Genomic DNA, 13,165 nt, shown 5'->3' with positions numbered 1-13,165 from the left:
AAACATTTTCTTGAGAATGCATTGCTTGTTTCAATAATCAAGATTAAAAAATGACCATCGAGGCATTTATCGCATCATGAAATGTTCATCTTTTGTACTCAATCTCTCATTGACTGTCATTTAGAGGGGTTATTCTTACTTATCTATTTACATCAGATTGACAGAGACTCTGTATCCTGCTATAGATGTTGTCTACACATCTTATCAACATTGTATCCAAATCAACCATGAACGTCTGCTTATGTTCCCTACCACCACAGATATATACTTTAATTGGGTCCAGATCTCTTCACAACAGATGATATCAAAATTGGCATTTGAATGGAAGTCACAGTAAGTCACAATCCCTCGAATATAATTACATTTTGACTGTGTGATCTCTGCTCCAGCACCCCTTCAAAATGCTGCATCCCAAGACTGGTCAAATAAAGTGGCAGCCAAATTCTGCACATCTCTGCTGTTGTCAAACTCTCTTCTCCGCAAGACAAGTTTAATGTCAATCTCTGCCTCTTATCCCCTCAGATTAGTCATTCAGGTGATAATAAGTAAAACATGAATGCTCAATCTAAAGCTCTCACCCTCATAACACCCATTAACAAATGAATATATTGAAATCCAACTGCTTAGTCTTGTTCGAACCACTAGAGTCATTCCACTGAAACATCATGACTCACACCATTGACATATTAAGTCGCATTCAAACCAAACATGTGAAAAGACTAAACACTTAACAACAGTGCAAAATTTTAAGTGACGTGTTGCAAGTGAGACTTGAAAAAAATTACACTACAAGGATAACCCTACTGCTCTAACAGGGTTGTCTATAGTTACTGTACAATATCAGATCTTCTTGGCAATCTCACTGAGTGTATCTTTCAACGAGTGTAAAACAGCCAGCTTTTCTCTTTCACTCTCTCGAGTGACACGTAACATCTCCCTTCCAATGTTGACAAGTTCAGCAAGCCTCGAGTGTATTGAACTCGAAGATACTTTCTCAAATGGAAGAGGTTTCTCAACTGTGTATGATTTTTGCAAGACGTGATGCTCCGGCTTCTCTGTGATATATGTGTTCTCATTCACACTAGGCTTTGAATCAGTTTCGACAGCCATGTCATGGACTTTATCTTCTACAGCCTCATTTAAGAGTGTAGGCACTGGCTCATGTACAGGAGTTGCCACCTCTCCGGCAACAGGAGTCTCAATGCCATCTTCACTCACAGGAGCTGCACCAGTACACTTGTCCCCAAAGTAATGATCTATTAGAGCAAAGAACCTGCACTTTTGAGGTCTGTCAATACCAGACCGTGCTAGATTCTTCTCATCCCTGTATTCCTTATAGATTCTGCGCCATTTCTTCCTGCAAGCTTCATAGTCTTTGTCAAAACCAATGCAGTTTTTCATCAGCTCGTTTCTTATGATTTGCCACATGTCTCCCCTCTGCTTTTGTGCATTGGTGAGGCTATGGTGCAGCCTTCCTTTTGTGCGAATGAGTTCTGCCACCCAATTGTCCTTCCATCTCAAGATAGCTTGCTTTTCGGAGGACCCATCTCCATTATTGACTTCTGTATTATGGCACTCTGGCCTGGGACGTTTTCTTACTTTACATTTGTCAACAAGCCTCTCCTCCTTCATCAAGGGCATATCTGCAGTTACAAATGCAAGTCTCTCCTCCTTCACCAAGGGCATATCTGAAGTTACAAGTGCATTTGAGACTATAATATGTGAATCAGATTTACTAACACCCACTGCGAAGTCAGCACGTTGCAAAGCATCCTGCTGGCTTGCAGTGATACAAGAAAAATTTGTTGTTGTCCTAGCTTCAGATGGCTGGTCAGCAGGGTTTAGCATCACCCCATGAGTGGAACCCAAGGCCATACTATCACCAGCCTTTTCTGGAAGGGGGGAGTTACTAGGTGACTGTGAAATTGTCCCCTGAGGATGAGGAACCACTTGTGACAATATTGTGGTAGAACCTTCTGAGCTGAAGTTTTCACAGTGCTCCATATTCTTAAGTTTGTAAATCTGCAAAAGCAACACATACATAAAGATCTCGAAGAGCCAGCTATAATGCACACCAAATCTGCAATCCCCTTCCCCTTGAAAATAAAGGCGCTGAAATCTACATTAACAGACCTAACTAACAAAAAGTCACTTCATTACTTCAGAAAGACCGATCGGAAAAAGCCCAAAAAGCTACTATTCGTCTCAGATTATATGAGTGACACGACAGGACATCATGTTTATATCACATTTTTAAAAAAAGTATAAATTCGAAGAAGGAGAGGTGATGCTCATGTCACAATGCATCAATCATATGCTAGGAATCTCCAAGAAACTGTCCACTTTAAGTCCAGATATGAATCATTCCTCCCATCAGTCCGTGATACATGATGAATCAGTAGAATAGCCTTTCATGTTCTCATGCTGCCAATCTGTTGCCAGATAAGTCACCACAGCAATAATCCTCAGTTCTCACAGGATCTTCTGCCAGAAACTTTCAAATCTTAGCTCCACATATGTTACAAGTGCTGCTATAGCTATACAGTAGCTATCAATCAAGTATATATCATACCCAGCATCCAGTATTTAACTCAATCTCTATCATTATGTAAACTGGACTTGATGTACACAAGGACAAATATGTGATGAAAGGTGAGCACTCCTCTCTTGAAGTGTGGCAGGACTTAGATAGGGGTAAAACTATATAGAGCCTGAAAATGACTAAACTTCCCCATCCCAGGTCTTCAAAAGTTGAGTCACTAAGGCTGGCACTCAGCGATAAACTCTATTTCCAATGCTTCCAAACATTGTTAATACTAGTAGACTTCCTGTAAAATTGGTTAAAATTATCTGCAGTAAATTATACACTTTTACTTACAGCTTACAATTATCTCTAAATAAGTTCAGGAAAAGCCAAAATGTGTTCAACACAAATTTGCAACCCCTCTTTCTACAGTATTAATGAGCAACCTGCTGCTTAACTCCCAAGAAACATTAAGAGTTTGAATCTTCATAACATTCGCCTGAAATTACCATTGATGCAAAATGCAACAGTAATCAGTTACATCTGTACACTAAATAGCTGAACCAATTGTAAAGTTTCATCCAGGTTTGAAAATTAGATATTGTAATCTTTAAGATGTGGAAATACGTCACGACATAAGTACACCATACATTACCACCCACACATTACTGCTTTAGCTGCAGGACAAATCTCAAATGCAATAGCTCAATTCACTAGTAAACTCACCATAAGTCCGCTCACATTCAAGTGGAGGATGATAGACCATAACCACCTTATTTTTGCCGATCAGAAAATCTACAAGCAGAATGGTCCTGAAGGTGCTATCTATTGAGACATGTTCACAGTCAACAAGGTAGTTGTTTGTTTTCACATAAAAATTGGGGTCATATAACAGCCCACACTCCTGCTATTGTTGCCTAGTAAACCAGAGACGCAAGCAGAAAGGTCCCGAATGGTGATGGAACAAGGTAGTTGTTTGTTTTCACATAAAAATTGAAGTCATATAACAGCCCACACTCCTGCTATTGTTGCCTAGTAAACCAGAGACGTAAGCAGAAAGGTCCCGAATGTGCCATCACAATGAGACATGTCCACACAAATAGCCTAATGTCCATGTTGGCAGAGAAATCGTCTGTTGCAAGAGTTTAATGTGCCACTCTGCGGTACTTTAAAGCAATTTGGCATGACTGGCCTCCCAAAATGGAATGTCAACAGGAGGTACCACTGAACAAGAATTGATGGGCATGTGCAAGGACCGCCCGGCTCATGTCCAAATAGAATTGCCACACAAAGAATGAAGCCCAGCCAGGGCTAAATTCTGCATAATTGACGCTTTATGGTTGTTCGTCTATCTGGAAAATGAACAGAAGTCTCTGTACTCTACATCGAAAGCCCCAAAAAACCCCTTTCTAAAGCGAACCATGCAGACAAAATCTCAGTTCGAAAAGTACGAACAGATAATCGTGACGAGACCTGTGCAAGTGGATGGAAAAAGCTTGGAGAGGACCTGCAAGATTAGCGGCCAACGCCGGATCCCTCGACGCCATGTCCCCTGCTGGAGCTTCGATCGTCAAGCTTTTAGTGCAGCAGTACTCAGGATTAGGGTTTTTGTCAGGCGTCGTTAGTAAACGGACTGCACATCAAGTGAATTTTTACATCGCCTTTCCTTCCTTTTTTTCTTTCAAAAAGCTTCTCTCTCTCTCTCTCTCTATTTGGGGGGTTATTAGCCTATTCTTAAACCATGATTGCCTCCTCATCATTACCATGTTTAGCCATAAACAACGATCAACTTAGCTTACAACACACTTAATTGTATTATGAGAAAATTACAGATTTGATTGCGCATTGTGAGAAAATATTTGTGACTTGCATTAAACAAAAAGCTTTAGTGTTAGGTGTTGCAAAGTAGGTAGCTTTCGTATGTTGTTTCTTTTATTGCTACATGTTATAATGCTGAATAGTTTGCTAAGAAGTTGAGCCCCTTCACTTGTAAAACCATTGACTTGTAATGGAGGGCTAATTGCCAAAGTTCAAGAACTATCAACATGTAGGTTAATCTTGTCATGGAGTTCATGTGATAACAGAGGAAGAAATGTGGCACAAGATGAGGCAAGAGAAAGATACTCACTATTAACATTGCTGTCACATTATCACAAACTAGCTAGGGTCGATTGAGTACCCCTCATAAGGGGATAGAACTAGAATTCACTTAGGATAATGTTGGATTTTAAAGTCCAAGTTGATCTAGTTGTTAGGGTACCAACTAGACCCTGATTCTAGATAAGGACAAAACCCGACAAGGATTGGGATATCCAATGGTGTGATATCAATCTCAGAGTAGACTGGCTACACAAATTTCACAAAAAATATTCTAATTAATTAACCAAGGGAAGCTACACTTTCATTCATATGGGATAAAAATGATGATAAGGCTCAAGCTATTATCAAGCTTGAACTTGATGACAGCTACATTCATCATGTTGATGATTGTGAAACCTCTTACATGACATGGGATCAAATAGAAACCCTATTTGGAGCTCATTCAAAATCCTCAAAATATGGTTTACTAATTGACTTTTTTAGGCTCAACATGCAAAGTAATACCTCACTTGCAACTCATTTGAATTATATGGAAAGCTTGTTGACACAACTTGCAGGAATCAACTTGAAGATGGATGAAGACATTTGCATTGGAGTGCTTCTCAAAAGTTTTCAACTTGAGTTTGAGTATGTCTACCACACTAATCAACATGCCAAAGTCGAAACTTGTGGACATCAAAGCCTCTCTCCTGGAAGAGGAAAAGAAGATCAAGAACAAGCGAGAAACAAGCATTCCAAGAGGAGACCAACAACTTCTCTATGTGAAAGGGAAGAAGGGCGTAGTCGGTGACTTTTGTAAGAAAACTGGGCATATTGAGAAATTTTGCTATGCTAAGAAAAGGTCTCAACGAGCATATCTTGCTACAATCAAAGATGATGATGACAACATTGAAGAAGAAGGAGAAGAAGAACCCCAAGAACAAAAGGATAGGACTCATCAGTCCCTCTTTTGTAGCTCATTTTCTAATAGACTTTTTTAAAGTTTAACATGTGGACTTACCTAATGTTCCCACCATAAGCTCCTATACTCCTCGTGTAACCTCTGCATAATATAGCCTCTACACACTTAGTGAGGCCTTGTAATAGCCTCTAGCTTTGTATGGTTGTCTTTGTTTCTTCCATGTCTACGCTTAGCAAGGTTCTAGTCATGATAGCCTTTGTATACTCAATGTCTTTTCCAGTTGTGATTGAGGAGGGGTGTTGAGAAATGTCAATCACATCCACCAAAGCCTCTTTGTTTGGAACAAACAAGGCAAAGAAACATACTACAAATAAAGCCTTAGACTAGGCCATGTATGCATAGTTTATTAAAACTACGGTTGGTGATTACCATGGTCCCTTTCCACTTTTCTCCACCTACCAATACTACCTACTATAAGCCTATAAAAAGCACTCATCCCCACACTCATTCTCATAAGTTGTACTTGCATTATGCTTAAATAATATCAGTTGTTCTTCTTTGTCAATGCTTATGCTTCATTATGATTGTCTATTTGCTCTTCACTGATCCTCCATAGCATGCATTCTCAATATTTTAACATCATTAGCTCTCTAACTGATGGCCCACATTTACTTGGTGTTTCCTCCAAACCCCCCAACTAACCCTAGTCAAAGACAAACACTTATTATTTTGTTTAAGTGCATTGGCCAATAGGATTAATACAAGGGGAGCAACCTATTTTTCAAATAACCCCCTCCTTACCTTTAGTAGGTGACATTAAAACCTTGTGCCTCTCTAAGGCTTAGACCAAAACCTTTTAAAGTGGCATCTCCTTCGTGCAAAAAATGAAGAAAATCACAAAATGGGAATTTTGCTTTATTAAGGCGTATATATGAAAGCTTCTAAGTGGCTAGCCATGCATAAATACACAACATTCATATTTATCAAACAAGGTGTTAATTCAAAAAGTTCCTAAGCTAACAATTTTCTTTTTGGGGTAAATTTGAGACGTTGTTGATTTAAGTCATAGCTTTCATTAGCTCTACAAAAAGTACCATGATGTTGGGATCTTGTGAAGTGAATGAGCTCAACAAGTCCAACTAAGTTGAAATCCAAGATAGCACCACTGAGATACATCAATACTCCAGATCTTTGCCTATAATGAGCAAAGTGATATAAATTGACCTTGAAACGCTGGAACTTAAGTGCACATAGGCATTTAAGGTCTAAGTAAAGGATGTAAAGATATATTAGGGAAAATCCATAATTAATTGGGTAAATGATCTCGTGGACTCATCTCCTAGCTAATTTTAAGCCAGTTACCAATTAAAGCTTAGAAAATGACTTTTCAATCTAGGATAAGAGAATTAGAAGAAAATAATGACTCTTGATATAGTGCATATGTAAGCATTTTGAAAGGTAGATAACCCTATGCTTGTTTGGGCATGACTACATAACCGGTTTGATGCCTATTGCATCCCGATTGATTGGGGGATTGAAGGTACATGTAATGCTATGATTTTGGCTTGATTTTGGGGCTAGAAATACACAGTTTATAGCAGTAAATGCATGCTGAATACTCTTGGGCTGAAGCCGTCTTTCATGCTTTGACATATGCCTATTGGTTCCGGATGTATGTCTTGGGTTATGCTATGATGTATTGATCATCGAGGGACGACTTTGAGCTTGTCATTGAATCCGGATGCTTTTGGAAGCTTGAGCTTATTTCAGCTTACACTTATTGACATTGGTATATGCTTGGACAGTGATGCTTCTTGAGTTTATGCATACCCGTTGCCTACGGCTTGATGCTCAGTTCACAGTTGATTACCCTATGCATACATTGAGCTTTAGTGCTCATTAAAGCTCCACCTTGGATGCATTTTGGATCATCTGGAGTAGTCTTGGATGTTACTTGGCTTGTCAAAGAGTTTGGATTGGGATGTATTTGATGTCTTACATGCTTACGGATGCTACATACGAATGCTCTACCACCTACATGTTTGGGATGTACTATTGATGTATTGTCTTGGACTTATGTCATTGACACTGTGTCTTGCCTTGGCTTGAGCTCTTGAGCTCATACATACGGCTTTTGTGCCAGTGGGAGCATTCTTGAATGCTTATTAGACATTGAGCAGGTGGTACTTTTATGCATTGAGTTGTTACATGCTATTGAGTAGTTACAGACACTTGAGACTTTGGGACTTCTTACATTTTGGGATGATACATCATATGTCTTGGTTCACTGTATGCTTATGAGCTAAGTCTCAGTTTTGGATCCATATCTTTGTGAACTAACACCTACTTGTGTCAAGTTTTGGTAGTGGCAGGAACACTTTGTCCCATTGACTGGGGGGTGTGCCTACTCACTGGCAGATGTTTGTATGACATACTTGGGTATTGGATTCATGCTTATCGATTGTCATATGCTTATGCTATGCCTGCATGATGTCGGCTTTGGTCTTGGCAATGTCTGATTACCTTGGGATCCGATTTTGGCACTGTTAGCTCTCTTTTACTAAAATATGAAATTTATTACAGCAAGCATATATGTATGGACCAACATGGATTTTTCATACTGAAACACTCCAAAATGATGTACTTTCACTAGTACTTGGTGGGCAGTAGCTTTGGTTCCACTTTCCTTGTCATTTTCCCTCGATTTTGGTGATTTTTTGGTCATTTTCTGTAGTAAACAGCAAGCAGTTTTGAGCTGTTTACAGTCTTCTAGCCTACATTATGGCGAGTTCGTCCATTGATCATGCTATTTTCAACATCACTAAGCTTGATGGTACGAATTAATCTGATTGAAAGAGCCAAATTTGACAGGTGTTGGTGCAGAAATCGCAGATCAAACCTTTGAGGTTAAGTGGGCATCCGCCTGCAACTATGCCAGATGAGGAATGGCTTGAGCTTGATGAGTTATGCAAGTCCACCATTGTATTGTCTCTCATAGAACAGGTTCACTACAATGTATTTGAGGAAGAACAGAGTGCATGGCAGTTGTGGGATAAAATCAAGAATCTCTATGACAAGAAAAGTCCAGCGAGTCAAATGTATTGGTTGAAGCAGCTTATGGATTTGCGCATGAAGAGAATGTGACTATGTCTGCTCACTTGAGCCAATTCCATGCTATACTCAAGAACTTGACTTCGCAAGACATCACTTTTGCAGAGAATGTCACTCCTCTTTTCTTGCTTGGTACTCTTAATGAGTCATGGGATGTATTCCGCACTGCATTATGTGCCTCTACTGCTACCTTGAAATTATCTGATGTTGGGAGTGCTCTTCTGCAGGAAGAGGTCCACCGTAAGAATTTGGATGCCTCTCGTGTGTCGCATGCTATGACATTTAGAGGCAGGAATGATGGATATGGAAAGCATGGTAGTGGTAGTAGCTGTGGACGGGATTCTCAAAAATCTTGGTCCATGTCTCGTGGGAAGTCACGTAGCAAATCCTGTGGCAAGAATGCAGATGTTACTTGTCACCATTGTGAAAAAAAGGGCCATATTAGGCCACAATTCCATGAACTGTGCAATGAAAGGCACAAATATAAGGGGAAAGACAAAGTGCAGGATAAGTCTTCTGATCGTAGCATAGTGCCTGCAAAGCCCAATGTTAAAATTGAAGAGATCAATGTTATGCATCCTGAGGTTATTGATGATGATGATTATATCCTTGCAGCTTCTTCTAGTGCTTCGCAAATGATAGAGATACACTCTATGTATGCACAGTGTTGGCTCTTAGACTCAGGTGCGTCCTTTCATGTGACACCTTGCCGAGAGTGGTTTCATTCAAAACGTATTATTTCAGGTTCTGTGCGCTTGGGTGATGACAACTCTCTTGATATTGTGGGCATTGGTGATATTAGGCTGCAGTTTCCTTCTGGTGGCAGCATTTTTGTTATGCAGAATGTACGTCATGTACCTGCTTTGACACGCAGTCTCATGTCAGCTGGACAGCTTGATGACACAGGATATCATGTATGTTTTGGAGATTCTGCATGGAAGATCACTCGTGGCAGACTTATGATTGCGAGAGGTGCCAAGGCTAGCAGCCTCTATCCCTTGATTGTATTAGCTTCTTCCCTTGATCATGTTTTGTCTGTGGGTTCTATCCCCCATGTATCTCTTTGGCATGCCCGTTTGGGCCATATGTCTGAAGGGAATGAAAATGCTTTCTGGTTTGCAGTACTTACCGCCCCTTAATTATGCATGTTTTGATTCATGTGAGCATTGTCTTTATGGCAGGCAAACTAGGTCTACGCATAAGAAGTCTGGTAGGCCACGCATGAGTGAGCCCTTGGCATTGGTACATTCGGATGTCTGTGGGCCTATGCCTTGTCAGTCTATGGGTGGTGCAAAGTATTTTGTTACGTTCATAGATGATTTTTCATGGAAAGTTTGAGCTTATCCCACTAAGTTGAAATCTGATGTCTTGGCTATGTTTTAGAGATGGCTTGCATTGGTTGAGAACCAGTTTGGGTATAGGCTAAAATGCCTAAGGACAGATAATGGGGGTGAGTATGTCTCACGTGCTTTTGAGCAGTTATGTGATGAGAGGGGTATTAAGCGTCAGTTGACCGCTCCTTACACCCCCCCAGAATGGTTTGGTTGAGCGGATGAATAGAACCATCCAGGAGCATGTACACAGTATGCTTAGCCATGCAGGTCTACCACAGAGCTTTGGGCTAAGGCAGTTAGTACAGCTATGCATGTCATAAACAGATCACCCTCTAGTGGTTTGGATTTCCAAGTTGCAGAGGAGGTATGGATTGGAAAACCTCCCTCTTATGCACATCTCCGTATCTTTGGATGTGAGGCATTTTGCCATGTGCCAAGGGACAAGAGAAGTAAGCTGGATCTTGAGAGTGTCAAATGCATTTTCCTTGGTTATGGGGATACAGGTGAGATGGGTTACCGTCTCTGGGATCCGCAAGCGCAGAAAGTCATCCGCAGTCATAATGTAGTCTTCCATAAAGACAAAATGCATAGGCAGCCTAAGAGAGTTGTTGAGATCCGCAGGGTCATATTTCAGGAGGAGCCGAGAGCTCCCGCACAACCAGTTGGACAGTATACAGCTGTAGCAGATGCTCATGGTCAGAGTGCTGGATAGGCAGCTGGGCAGGTAGCAGAGCCTACCGTGAGACGGTCTACTAGAGACAGACGTCCACCTGATAGATTTCAGCCCTCGATACATTATGTCTTGGTTACAGATGCAGGAGAGCCTTTCACCTATGATGAGGCTATGCGCAGGGGTGACAGTCACTCCTGGGAGAGGGCTATGCAGTCTGAGATAGACTCCCTGCATAAAAATGACACTTGGGATTTAGTTTTCTTGCCTACGGGCAAGAAGGCTTTGCCATGCAAGTGGGTGTACAAGCTAAAAAGTACCCCTGGACACCCCAAGCCGGCATACAAGGCTAGATTGGTAGCAAAGGGTTTTAAGCAGGAGCATGGTGTGGACTTTGACGAGGTCTTTTCTCCTGTGGTTAAGATGACCACCCTGCGCTTAGTCTTTGCTTTGGTTGCTCAGCTTGACTTGGATTTATACTAGATGGATGTCAAGTCAGCTTTCTTACATGGGGACTTGCATGATGAGATTTATATGGAGCAGCCTAAGGGCTTTGCAGAACCTGGCAGGCAACATCTAGTGTGCAAATTAAAGAAAAGTCTTTATGGCTTGAAGCAAGCACCTAGGGAGTGGTATCATAAGTTTGATGCCTTTATACAGTCACAGGGCTATAGCATGAGTGCTATGGATCCGTGTCTTTACACGAAGAAAACCCGTGACGATTCTTTATTGATTTTGGTACTCTATGTGGATGATATGTTGATAGGCAGGGAAAGCTCATGATGAGCTAGATGCTCTTAAGGCTCAGCTCAAGAAGAGCTTTGAGATGAAAGATCTGGGATAGGCCGCTCACATACTTGGTATGCGCATTACACGCGACAGGCATCAGGGACTCCTCTACTTGTCACAAAGGGAGTACATTCATAAAGTCCTTGAGCATTTCTGCATGTAGGACGTAAAGCTATCCGTTGCCTTCTTATGTGAAGGTATCACAGGTTGATTGTCCGCAGACAAAAGAGCAGAAGGCCGAGATGGCCAAGATTCCCTATGCATCCGCAGTGGGAAGTCTTATGTATACCATGATAGCTACTCGTCCAGATATTGCCTTTGCAGTTGGTGTTGTGGCACGCTATATGGCTACACCTGGCAAGAAGCATTGGGATGCCGTGAAGGGTCTCATGAGGTACCTGAAGGGAACTGCAGATATGTGCATATGCTATGGCAGCCAGGATACATGACTCGTGGGGTACACTGACTCTGATTATGCAGGACATGCAGATAGTAGGAAGTCCACTTCCGGCTATGTATTCACCTATGCTGGAGGTGCTGTTTCTTGGATATCCAGGGTGTAGAAATGCACGGCCCTTTCTACTACAGAGGCCGAGTATGTTGCAGCCCCACTAAGGCTTGCAAGGAGGCCATTTGGTTGGGTTGTTTAGTTGCTGACCTTGGTATTGATGCTATTCCTACACTGCATTCGAATTCTATGAGTGCTATTCAGTTAGCCAAGAATTTGGTCTTCCATGCGAAGACGAAACACATTGAGGTGAGGTATCACTTCATATGTGGGGTGATCTTGCCAAGATCTCAATTGACCAGAATCCTGTAGATCTGCTCACGAAAAGCCTCTCTGTAGAGCGCTTTGCCTTCCTCAAAAGGTTGATGGGCGTGGGATGAGATGACGTCTTTCCTCATCCTGTTGTACATGTGTACATGTTGTACTGTCTTTTTTTCTTTTTCTTTTCACTCCTCACTAGGGTAGATTCGCCTTTAAGTGGGAGGTTGTTGGGGGTAAAGGCGCCTCTGCCTAGCCGCGCGTGTATTACTACACTGACAGTCACCGCCACTGCACACTGCAGGTGGCGGGCGCCCGTCACCGTCACTTTATTCTTTATTCTTTTAGTGACAATTTGAATAAAGGAAGGCCCGCTCACACATTGTGACTGTTGGAGTTCCCATTTCTAGTCTCTCCCTTTCTTGCTCTTGCTCTCCCACCATAGCTCTTGAGTCCAACCTTTGATCCGTCGCTCCCTTTCAACTATAGTTTATATGTAGAAGTAGTACAACCATGATATAATAGATTCTATTCCTAGAGTTACTTATTTTTAGGAAAAGGTAAGAATTATTATGGCTTTTTAGTATTGAAAAGGGGAGACTAAACTCCATTTAAAAGTATCCAAATGCTATATTATCATCAAGATATTATGGGCCATTTCATATTGTTTAAAATATTGATGATAATGCATTCATTTTGGCATTTTTCCTCATTGGCAAATCCACAATTCATTTCAGTTTAGGTTATTGAGATTGTTTAAGGGAATTCCAACTATCGCACCTATGGTAGATAGTCTTTCATTGATTGAGAATGATACAAAATCTTAGTACCTAAAATTATCTTCAACCATCACGATTACTACTCGCACACAAGGACTAAGTATTATATGTATCTAGTTAAGTATAAAAACCATTCTATTGAGAGATCCTAATGGATTTCGAGTGCATCTCTTACTTCTACTTGTGATTAT

At 41.1% G+C, this 13,165-nt stretch overlaps 1 protein-coding gene across 2 annotated transcripts; it reads right to left on the bottom strand.

The window, feature by feature from the left end:
* Positions 1-740: 740 nt before the first annotated feature.
* Positions 741-4,219, bottom strand: LOC148036908 (uncharacterized). 2 transcript variants are annotated; one of them, XM_087675832.1, is made up of 2 exons: positions 3,998-4,219; positions 741-2,022 (listed from the first exon to the last, which is right to left on the bottom strand). In XM_087675832.1, exon 2 carries the CDS (start codon positions 2,002-2,004, stop codon positions 841-843), a length of 1,164 nt encoding a protein of 387 aa, XP_087531958.1. In that variant the 5' UTR covers positions 2,005-2,022; positions 3,998-4,219; the 3' UTR covers positions 741-840. The 2 variants fall into 2 exon arrangements, with proteins under 2 accessions (XP_087531958.1, XP_087531957.1); XM_087675831.1 differs by having other exon boundaries at positions 4,032-4,219.
* Between the last annotated feature and the right edge of the window lie 8,946 nt (positions 4,220-13,165).

This window comes from Lygodium microphyllum, chromosome 4, assembly GCF_053477565.2.
Source record: "Lygodium microphyllum isolate KBCC chromosome 4, Lygodium_microphyllum_v1.1.10, whole genome shotgun sequence".
Taxonomy (NCBI): domain Eukaryota; kingdom Viridiplantae; phylum Streptophyta; class Polypodiopsida; order Schizaeales; family Lygodiaceae; genus Lygodium; species Lygodium microphyllum.
Note: the sequence above shows the minus strand (reverse complement) of the source record. Positions and strands in the feature narration are given on the sequence as shown.

What these genes read in the sequence shown, in the direction of transcription:
- LOC148036908 (XM_087675832.1), bottom strand. Translation starts at nt 2,004, where the DNA reads ATGGAGCACTGTGAAAACTTCAGCTCAGAAGGTTCTACCACAATATTG.